General features: G+C 49.5%; 1 protein-coding gene across 1 annotated transcript; it reads right to left on the minus strand.

Annotated features, from left to right (window-relative positions):
* Positions 1–1,662: 1,662 nt before the first annotated feature.
* Positions 1,663–10,467, minus strand: RIT1 (Ras like without CAAX 1). The gene is made up of 5 exons (XM_053967140.1): positions 10,300–10,467; positions 9,727–9,783; positions 7,912–7,985; positions 6,029–6,220; positions 1,663–4,095 (listed from the first exon to the last, which is right to left on the minus strand). The coding sequence occupies exons 1-5, from the start codon at positions 10,394–10,396 to the stop codon at positions 3,865–3,867; spliced, it is 651 nt and encodes a 216-aa protein (XP_053823115.1). The 5' UTR covers positions 10,397–10,467; the 3' UTR covers positions 1,663–3,864.
* Positions 10,468–11,009: the final 542 nt, after the last annotated feature.

An 11,009-nucleotide genomic window follows, 5' to 3' on the forward strand; every position in this document is an offset into this window, starting at 1 on the left:
GATTTTGGGAAGGAATTCCTTCCTGGGAGGGTGGGCAGGCCCTGGCACAGGTGCCCAGAGCAGCTGTGGGTGCCCCTGGATCCCTGGCAGTGCCCAGGGCCAGGCTGGAGCACCTGGGACAGTGGGAGGTGTCCCTGCCATGGCAGGGGTGGCACTGGGTGGGATTTAAGGCCCTTCCCACCCAAACCATTCTGGGATTCTTGTGCAGGCATTAAATTTGATGCCCAGTCAAACACAGAGGTTTATTTACCGCTGGTATTTCCCCTTCATTTCCAGGGCCATAAGCAGAGTTACTGGGCCGAAGCTATTCAGCCCAAGTGCACAGTCACCGATTATCTTCTCCTCAGTGTGCAGAATGGGAAAGGGAATTTCTCTTCACCCTTCTCTGCTTGACTCCTGCATCCAGCACTGCACGCCTTTCAAAACCGGCGGGTTCCAGCTTCTTACCCCATTCAGCGGGACAGAAACAAAAGGATTTGCATCATAAAAAGAGAGGGAAAAAAAAAAAAAAAAAAAAGAAAGCACAGAAAAAGAACAGAATGGGCTCGACGAGCCATGAAAAGCGAGATGGTTTTGTGGCGAGCATGGAAGCTCAGCCCCCGCTCTCTTCCCACCTGCCCCGGCTGTGCCGCTGAGAGCAGCGGGGTTTGCTCCGAGCCGGGCTCCCCCTTCCTCCTCCTCCTCCTCCTCCTCCTCCTCCTCCTCCTCCCATCCCCGCAGGAGCGGCGGCGCTGCCGGGGCGAGCTGAGGCCCGGCCGGGGCAGCCTCGGGCTCTGCCCGCGGCCCTGATATAAATACACAGCATTTTGTTGGCTTTTCGCAAATATTAGGATGAATTATATATACATAAAATTAAAGGACCAATCAAATCCACCTGTAAAGAACTAGGGTATAAGAATTATATATATATATTTCTGACACTTTTTGCAGAGAATATCTGTATTTCCAAATAACTTGAACATTTTGCCCACATGAGGACTCTAGAGGTGAATTATTTCAGAGAATTTTTAAAGCCTGATAGAAGATTTATATATTTGGTATTTGTATGTAAACTTGGAGATAAGAAATTATTTAGAAATTTTATAGAATAAAACAGACATTGTTGAGAGAGAAATGGAATTAAAAATAAGTTTTAAAGGATAGTTTTGCAAATTAGATTAGGTATTTTGGAAAAATAGAATTAAGAAAGGTGTATTGTAGTAGGATATAGCAGAGGTAATTTTAGATTATTAGTTTTAAGGTATTTTTAGTATAGTGTAGTTAAAGGTGATAGATTAAGAAACTCTTATAATGTATTTTAATTAAGAAATAGCTGGTTTTTGTTTGTGATAGTGTGAATTATAAGAACTGTACTGTCTCACCCTTCACATGAGACTAGAAATGGAAGAGAAGTTTGTAAATGCCTCTCAGCTGCCCCATCTCTGAGTCAGAGAAATGCTTAATGTTAAAATTACCTCAGGCAGCTCCTCCTGCCCTCCCTGTAGCTGCCCTTGGAAAATCACCCCAGAGAAAAGCAATACAGGTGGAAAATGTTCATATTTCAACAGATTAGCACCAGACTCATGGAATCATTAGGCTTTGCACCACTTAAATGCCATTTTTTTTCCACAGCACTCTCAGGCTGAGCAACCCCACCACAGAATGACACATCCAATGCAAAGGTTTGTATTAAAAATTATATATATTGTGTCAAATAAAAGGATTGTTCTGTGTACAAATTTATACATGACAAAAAATAAAACTCTTTGAATAACACTGTGTAAAAAAAAAGAGAAAAAAAAAAGTGCTGGCTGCTGTTCTGCTCTACGAATTCTAGAAGCAACAGGCATTAGTAAACACCTAAACTGCACTGCAGGACTCAGGTAAGGCACAGAATTCATTTTTTTAGGGGTAAAAATAGTCCTGTACAGCATTCAGCACCTCTGCTGTGCTCTGAGAGCTGATGGAGATTTTAGGGAAAAGCACTGGAAAATGCATCACCACTGTCAGGCCCCAGCTCTGAAACACCTGACAGACCCAAAAAATGCTCTGGAGCCACTTCTCAGCTCCTTCCTCCTCCTCTTCCTCCAGTTTTTGGCTTTTTATCTGAGTTTTAGATAGCTTGTAATCCAAAAATGAGAACATTAGTGTTGGCTGCTCACACAGGAAGGGGGAAGAGTCTGAAATTCTGAACAATCTGAATTCTCCTCAGCCTCTTCCCAGCCATTTTTTGATTCTGTGATTGCTGCCAGAGCAGCATAGCACTGGGAGGAGATGAGAAATGGAAACCAATTTAAATGTTCAGCTCATCACAAAGCAAATATAAAATGCAGCCCCTGCCACACTTCTAAGTCTTCTACAAATAAAATATTCTTCAAACCAACAGGCACAGGATTTCCATCCCTGTCTTAGGTAACAAGGAGTTTTTTTACATATATATATAGATATATATATTTTTTAATCCTCACTTCCTTTACCAACCCTTTTACACCTGGGTTTTCAGTTTGGATGGCACTGCCAGCACAGATCTGAGAGGTGATCAGGAAGATCACTTCAGTCTAATCAGCTCTTTCACTCTCACAGTGAAGGATTCCAGGCACTTGGTGCAGAAAAACTGCTGAGTTGCCCAGCTGGGATCTGTCCTGCTGTTAAACAGCAAAATCCAGAGGAGCACCAGGCACCTGACCCCAAAACTGCTGTAAAATCAATCAGCTCCAGGGCACAGAGTCCCTCAAATCCTTCTTCCTGAGCACCAGAAAGTGCCTGGGTCACCTGCACAGGTGAGGTCAGGGAGGGGAGGAGCTGCTGGGCCTGTGCTGCCCTGCTCTGCTCCAGCAATGCTCAGGCTGCACTGGGAGAGCCTCACCAGGACCAGGCAATGGCAGTTCTGGGCCCAGACCCTCAGCATCAGCCATTTTCTCTGCAAAACAGTTCCCCAAAATCACTGTTGCCTTTAGGACATCACAGAGCTGACCAAATAAGCCAGTGCCCCATTCCCACCAGGATTTGTAACAAGCCAGGAAGCTCCAAGCTGTGGTTTCTCCAGCACATCACATCTTCAGTGCTGTTTGCAGCAGGAAAATCCCACGTGTCCCTGCACTGCTGCCAAGTCACAGTGTGCCTTTAGGGCAAAGGGTGATGGAATTTGGAAGGGGCTGCTCAGGAGGTGGTGGAGTCACTGTCCCTGGAGGTGTTTAAAGGACTGGATGTGGCACTGAATGCCCTGCTCTGGGTGACAGGGTGGTGCTGGGTCACAGGTTGGACTCACTGATCCCAGAAGTCTTTCCAGTTGAAATGATTCTGTGATTCTGGCTTGTTTACATCCCACCTACAGCACTGCTGGTGAACTGATCGCTTGGATGAGCTTGCACACAAGTATTCCATGTCAATTTTCCTGGAAAGAAATCTGTTCCATGAGGGCAGAAGAAATTCCAGCCAAGAAATTCGGTGACCTCTAAGGCCATGACACTTTGTTCAGCCTCTCACACTGTGGGCTGCTGTTGTGGAGAGCAGCAAAATCCTCTTTTCCAACTGGGAAAACCACAGATTCAATCAGGCTGGGTCCAACTCCAGCAATGCTTTGCACAGTTCAGCTCCCAGGGCACCGTGACCAAGGACAAACACTCCAAAGTGCAGGGCCACAAACCCATGGGCAACGCCTGCTGGGTCCAGTAAAAAAATGACAACAAAGTACAACTGTCACTGGGTCTGAAGTTCAACACCCAGAATCAAGGCAACATGGTTCTAAACAAAAACAACTGGCAGAGTTAGGCATTCCCTCACAAAGTCCCCTCAGGCGTCACACATCCCGTCAGCGTTGTCACCGAGCTCCTTTGGCTACAAAAGGTCACAGCTTTTGTCCTGTTCTGCAGAGGAATGTTCTGTTCAAGTGACCGAATCCTTCTTCCTCCTGAAGGGGGACTTGAGTCTTTTCCAGACACTGCTTTTGGGCTTGGATTTCTTCTCCATGGCCATCACGGCCTCCTTCTCCTTGCGGCGGATCTCGCGCACCAGCGCGTGGAACACGTCGTCGATGTAGTACCGGAACGCGGCCGACGTCTCAAAGAAGGGGCAGCTGAATTCCCGTGCCAAGGCAGAGCCTTCCTCCTTGGACACCTGGAAAACGAGAGCACACCCTGGTCAGGGAAGCCAGACCCCAGGACTTTACTCCTTTGCCTTTCCCTGTTTTGCTCACTGTCCCCCTGCTCCAAGCCCCAGCACAGATTGTTTCCACCCAGCTCCAAAGGTTTCTCTGCTTTCACTCATCACTTCTCTGGCAATGAAAGGGACTCTCTGGACATTCACAAAAAACAAACTTCAAAGAATATTCCTTTTTTTGACCTAAACCTCCAAGCTGTCTGACACAAGCAGTCCTCAGCCCTGGTAGTTTGGTGAGTTAAGGAAGTTTCCTTCTCCTTGTCAAAAGCTGCTGTGCTTGTCAAACAACTTCCCAGACCCAGGAAAAACCTTTCTAAGGCTTTCTTGCTCCAAGCCCCATCCAACCTGGCCTTGAACACTCCAGGGATGGGGCAGACACAAATTCTATGGGCAACCTGTGCCAGGACCTCCCCACCCTCACAGGGAGGAATTTCTTCCCAATATCCCATCTAACCCTGCCCTCTGGCAGTGGGAGACCATTCCCCCTTGTCCTGGCACTCCAGGCACTTGTAAATATTCCCTCTTCATCTTTCCTGGAGCTCGTTCAAGTCCTGGTTAGGTCACTCAAAGCCTTCTCTTCTCCAGGCTCAACATTCCCAATTTCTCCCAGCAGAGCTGCTCCATCCCTCTGCTCCTCCTGGAGCCTCCTCTGGATCTCTCCAGCAGCTCCAGCTCCTGCCTGTGCTGGGCCAGCTCTGCAGATGGGGTCTCACCTGAGCAGGGCAGAGGGGCAGAATTTCCATTCCTGCTGCCCACACTGGGGGCTCAGCCCAGGGCATGGGGTGTTCTGGGTGCCAGCCCATGGCCAGGGCACATCCAGCTCCACATCTACCAGCAAATCAGGAATTTAAAACAAAGCAAAGCCCAGGATCAGCTGAACACAAAGATTTTTGTGCAGTCTTATATTTTTTTTTTTGCCAGGGTCAGGATTAAATGTATGAGACTATATTATAGTCCCACAAATTTCGAGTTCTACAGCATTTTACTCTAACAAACTAAAGAAAAAGAAATGGAGCCCCCCCATCTCTCTCTCTACAAGGCCTTTTAAGGATAAACTGTCCAATCAAGAAATGACACCTAAATTATTTTTACTTTTAACCTAATAACTAATCACTTGTGACCCGCAATGTGGATTTTTAAATCCAATTACACAAAACCACCCAAACCCATGGAGAAGAAGGTGAAGAAGGAACAGCCTTCACCCTAAAACCTCCATCTTGCTTTATATATATTACTATATAAATAGTAATATATATTATGTGATTTAATATTTATTTATTTATGTATTTATAATGTGATTTAATATTCTAAAACCTTAAACTCTTAAGTTGCTTACCATGTGATATTATATACTTCTATTCAAACTACACACTCCTAATCTCAGTTTTATTATTCAATTTTGGAAGTTTTCTCCACGGCCTCAGGTGAAATGCAGTGTTCTCTTGTTCTGTCAGCACAGAAGGTCTAAAATTCTCAGTAACCAGGGTTCCAACACACTTTGTTTCTCTTAAACGCTGAGTTCTTTACCATGTGATATTATATACTTCTATTCAAACTACACACTCCTAATCTCAGTTTTATTATTCAGTTTTGGAAGTTTTCTCCACGGCCTCAGGGGAAATGCAGTGTTCTCTTGTTCTGTCAGCACAGAAGGTCTAAAATTCTCAGTAACCAGGGTCCCAACAAGGAACAGACAGTCCAACAGACTCTGTTTCTGTGACTGCTGTGGTGAAAACCACGCACCTGCTTTTCACCACACTCTGCATGAAACCAGCACCGCTCTCACCACGGAGACGACCCAACAAAACACAAGGGAAGGGACAAAGCCCTCTGGTTCCACTGCATTTCCCACCAGGAAGAGCAGCTGAGGAGGGCTCCCCGTGGCCCTTACCTGGCGCAGCTGGCTCAGGTCAGACTTGTTGCCCACCAGCACCACGGGGGTGTCGTCGGTGCGGCGCACGCGGTAAATGAGCTGCTTGAACTCGCGCACCTCGTGGAAGCTGCGCCGGTCCGTGATGGAGTAGCAGATGATGAAACCCTCGCCAGCCCTCATGTACTGGTCCCTCATGGCTGTGAACTCTGCCTGGAAACACACAGTGGCACTTTAGTCCCATACAGCTCCAGTGGCATTTCAGTGCCACAAATGTAATTGGAGGAAAGTGCCCCTGTTGACAGAGTGACTTAAATGATTCTTTGCTTAAAAAGGCAAAAAGCCCAGAAGTTTCTCTCCTCAATTTGGTAAAAAGACACCTCATCAGACCTTTGGGACTTCACCTCAGACCTGGGGCTGCCCAACTGGACAGAGGCCAAGAGGTCCAGCCCAGGTAATTCACTAGAAAAAAACGAGAACAAAGGAAATAATCCCTTTTGTGGGGTGTTTTAGCAGGAGCAAGGACCTCTTGCCCCATCTCGATTTTTCTCCGTAAGAGCTTTGCTATTTTGCCTTTTATTAAACCTTTTTGTTTCCAACACTACCTCAGAAGCCATCCTGCTAATCTTATGCCATTCAGGGTAGCTGAGCTATCTCGGGTGTGATGGGTTCCTCTGAGAGCTCATAACAGCCGGCTCAAAGAAAAACCTATCACGAAAGGAGTTCCTGATTTTCTCACCAAACCTGATTTTTTCTCCAAACCCAGCTGTGTGAACACCTGGGTGTCAATGCCCCCACCCCAGGTGTGTTTGGGATAGTCCCCAAATCTCCCCTGACACAGAAACCCCACTGACACATGATTTACCAGCAGCTGTTGGTTGTCTGGTTTTGTTTTTATGTGTTTTCTCTGATTTGATAGTGGAGATGTGGATGTTGAGAACTGCTCAGAGAAGAAAGGCAGATAAACTTTCCCAGGTGTTGCTCTGTGAAATTTTGGGAAAGTTCAGAGAAGGAATTAGAACAATTCTTAATCTTTGCAGCTGGTGTTGTTTACTTGTCAGAGGTGCAAGAAGGGTGTTGTTCCTGATTACAAAATGGTGTGAGGGGTGTTGACTGAGGACAAATCAGGTCCACCTGTATCATAACTGTCTATAAAAAGTGTGTGCTTTCTAATAAAATTGCATTTTCCTTCTGAGACCTAGGAGTCTTTGTATCACTTTATTCACCTGTCCTCAATGCAACAGCAACAAAGAGAGTTATAGTACTTAAAAGGTTTTTTACTTAGTATAGGTTTTTCTTTAAAACTTAATTTTGTTTGTAAGAATTTGCGACTTAGATAATAAATAAACACTTGAATAATTTAATAATGTATTCTGTAAATCTTTTGAATTTTGTAAAGCTTAATTAAGGTAATCTTTTTTAAATGTAAATAGATAATTACAAAGTTTTGGTTTGTTATAGTTAGCAATCTCATTCTGGTTCTATTTAAAATTTGAGTTGTTACTTTTACAGTTGTAAAAATTGGTTCTCTTTTATTGATGGTTGGAACTGAAAAGGTAGATTGAGGAGTATTTTTTGAATGTTGAAAAAACACTTTTTTAAGTCGATGATGACAAGAGGTCAGTTTCTTGGAATTACTGAAAGAGAAGGAAGTCTCGCTGGTAGATGTTTCATGTTTTCTATGATTTTGTTGATCTTCTTTAGGTGGTGGAGTAAGCAGGTGCTGCTGGTTCACCAGCACCACATCTCCAGCCAGGCACCACCAGCCACAAGAGCTCCAACCCCCCAGGTCGGAATAAAACAAAACCAAACCAGAACATTCTTTATGCAGGATTTCTGCCCCCACACCTGACCATTACAGGCTGCTTCACATGCTCTCCATTCACCTGGGATTACTCACACACCTGTCCTGCCGTGTCCAATATGTCCAGGTTGGCAGGCTCGTCATCGATGCGAATCCGGATTTTATAGGCGTCCTCTGGATGCCAGGACAGGAGAAAGATTGGGATATAAGCACAGCACTCATCAGCTCACCAAGAGAATGCTACCCCAGAACCACCCAGCCTGCCAGGAGCACTGGACTACCTCAGTCTGAGCTTTGTTTCAGTTAAATGAAGTTCAATTTCTAATTGTTCTGGTGTGATTTAACATTTCATGTGCAAAAATGCTGGGCCCACAGCCCAGAAATTCATTTTGGTCACCTTGGTGGAAAACACAGAGGAGTAACATTTTGTGTTCCTCAAAGCCAGAAAAGATCTGTGGTTCAAAGGAAGAACTGGTCACCAACAACTGCTGATTTCTTAGAATATATAATTTCTTAGAATTATAATAAATATCAGCAAAATATATGAAACATTATATATGTAAATGTTATAAATATAATTATAGATGTAAATGTTATTTTATTAGAAACACCATATAAAAATTATCTGTCTATAAATATATAAATACACAAATATTCTGTCCCTCTCAGTCAGCACTCCGACACTTTAAGAACCCATTCTCAGCAAGAATTTGGCTTTTTTCCCCCACTTTTCCTTCCACTGGGTAACTGTTGGTTCAGGTTTCTCCTGGAGATGCTGCTGAGGTCCCACAGCACCAGAGTGAGCTGTTGAGCACTTTCACCCCTCTCAATTTCTCAAACACAGAGAACAATTTGGCCTGACAAGTGAACAGCAAAGAGCTGATCACAGCACAGAGTCTGGATTTTGTGAACAGACAACTAAAAATGGCTGAGCAGCAGTTTCAACCAACACAGACAGACACAGGGCATGCCCTGAATGGATGGATGGAAAATGACTAAAGAACTGAAACTCAGGATTCCCACCCCACTCTCAGAACTCTCAAACCACAGAAACACAGAGAGGGTTCAGGTTGGAAGGGACCACAGCAGATCACCTGCAGGGCCATCGCAGGGCACAGGACTGGGGCCAGGTGGCTCTGGGCTACCCAGGCAGGGAGGCTCCACAGCCCCTCTGGGCTCTGCTCAGGGCTGGCACTGCCCAGGGCAGCAGTTCTGCCTCCTGGGCAGGGGCAGCTCCTGGGCTCAGGCCCTGCCCGGGGCTCTGGGGCCATCGCTGGGCCTGGAGCAGAGCCTGGGGCTGCTCTGCCCTCCTGACACAGGGATGGACAGACAGGGGACACAGGGACACACAGGGGGACACAGGGACACACAGGGACAGACAGGGGACACAGGGACACACAGGGGGACACAGGGACAGACAGGGACAGACAGGGACACAGGGACAGACAGGGGGACACAGGGACACACAGGGACAGACAGGGGACACAGGGACAGACAGGGGACACAGGGACACAGGGACAGACAGGGGACACAGGGACACAGGGGACACAGGGACACACAGGGACAGACAGGGACACAGGGACACCCAGGGCTGAGGGCTCCTCTCACTGGGGCTCCTCTCCAGGCTGAGCAGCCCCAGCTCCCTCAGCCTTTCCTGGGCAGGGACCCTCCAGGCCCTCCAGGAGCTCCCTGTCCCTGCTGTGCTGAGGGTCCCAGAGCTGGGCACAGCACTCCAGAGGTTCAGCACTGCCTGGATCACTCCCTGACCTGCTGGGAATGCTCATCCGGATGAGTGATCAGAGATCGATCTCCAGCCAGCTTTACATATATCTTTGAATTGAATACTTTAAAGCAAAGGACTGTTACAGCTTGACCTGCCAAGGGAATGAATGAACAGAAAAGAGATTTTCCTCACCGATGGTAGGATCGTGGTCCTCTGGGAAGCGGTGACTGATGAACTGCATGGTCATGGCTGAAGAAGAAATCGGGGAACAACTGAGCAGCTCAGCTCACAGCTCCCCCGATCGCATCGTTAGCACAGGCACGGCACAGAAGCAAACCGAGCACGGCCTGCACCGAGCGCGGGGGCTGCAACCGGCCCGGGGACGCTCCGCCCGTGTCCTCAGGCGGGACGAGCTCCGGGACGCGGCCGGAGGCGGAAGGCGATGCCCGGGACACCTCGGGAGGGGTCGGGACAGCCCGGAGGGGACACCTCAGGAGGAGCCGTGATGTCCCAAGAGGAGCCGGGACAGCCCGGCGGGGACAGCCCGGGAGGGTCGGGGAGGGGTCAGGACACCTCGGGATGGGCCGGGACACCTCGGGAGGGGTCAGGACTGTCCGGAGGGGGCACCCCGGGAGGCTCGGGGAGCGGTCGGGACACCTCGGGACGGGCGGCACCGCGCCCAGAACGGGGCTTTGGTCAGGGAACGCGGCTCCCCCCGGCCTCGCGGGGTCCCGGGGCCGGCGGCGGCCGCGGCCCCGCACTCACCGCTCTTGCCGACGCCGCCCGCGCCCAGCATCACCAGTTTGTACTCGCGGGACTGCCCCGGGGCGCCGCCGCCACCCGGGCGGGCTCCGGGATCCATCGCCGCCCCCTCAGCGCTGCCCCGGCCCCGCTCCCAGCGACACCGAAATGGCGGCGGCTCCTCCGCCTCAGCGCCCGCCCGGGCCCGCCCCGGCCGGGCCGCGCAGCGGGCGGGGCCCGACGGCGGCTCGGCGGGGACAGGACGGGACGGGACGGGACGGGACGGGACGGGACGGGAGGGGACAGGACGGGACAGGAGGGGACAGGAGGGGACAGGCGGGGACAGGAGGGGACAGGACGGGACAGGAGGGGACAGGAGGGGACGGGAGGGGACAGGACGGGACAGGAGGGGACAGGAGGGGACAGGAGGGGACAGGACGGGACAGGAGGGGACAAGAGGGGACAGGACAGGGACAGGAGGGGACAGGAGGGGACAGGACGGGACAGGACGGGACAGGAGGGGACAGGACAGGGACAGGAGGGGACAGGAGGGGACAGGACGGGACAGGAGGGGACAGGACGGGACGGGACGGGAGAGGAGGGGACAGGAGGGGACAGGACGGGACGGGACGGGACAGGAGGGGACAGGACGGGGACAGGACGGGACAGGACGGGACAGGACAGGGACAGGAGGGGACAGGACGGGGACAGGACGGGACAGGACAGGGACAGGA

Source organism: Vidua chalybeata, chromosome 29, assembly GCF_026979565.1.
Source record: "Vidua chalybeata isolate OUT-0048 chromosome 29, bVidCha1 merged haplotype, whole genome shotgun sequence".
Classification (NCBI taxonomy): domain Eukaryota; kingdom Metazoa; phylum Chordata; class Aves; order Passeriformes; family Viduidae; genus Vidua; species Vidua chalybeata.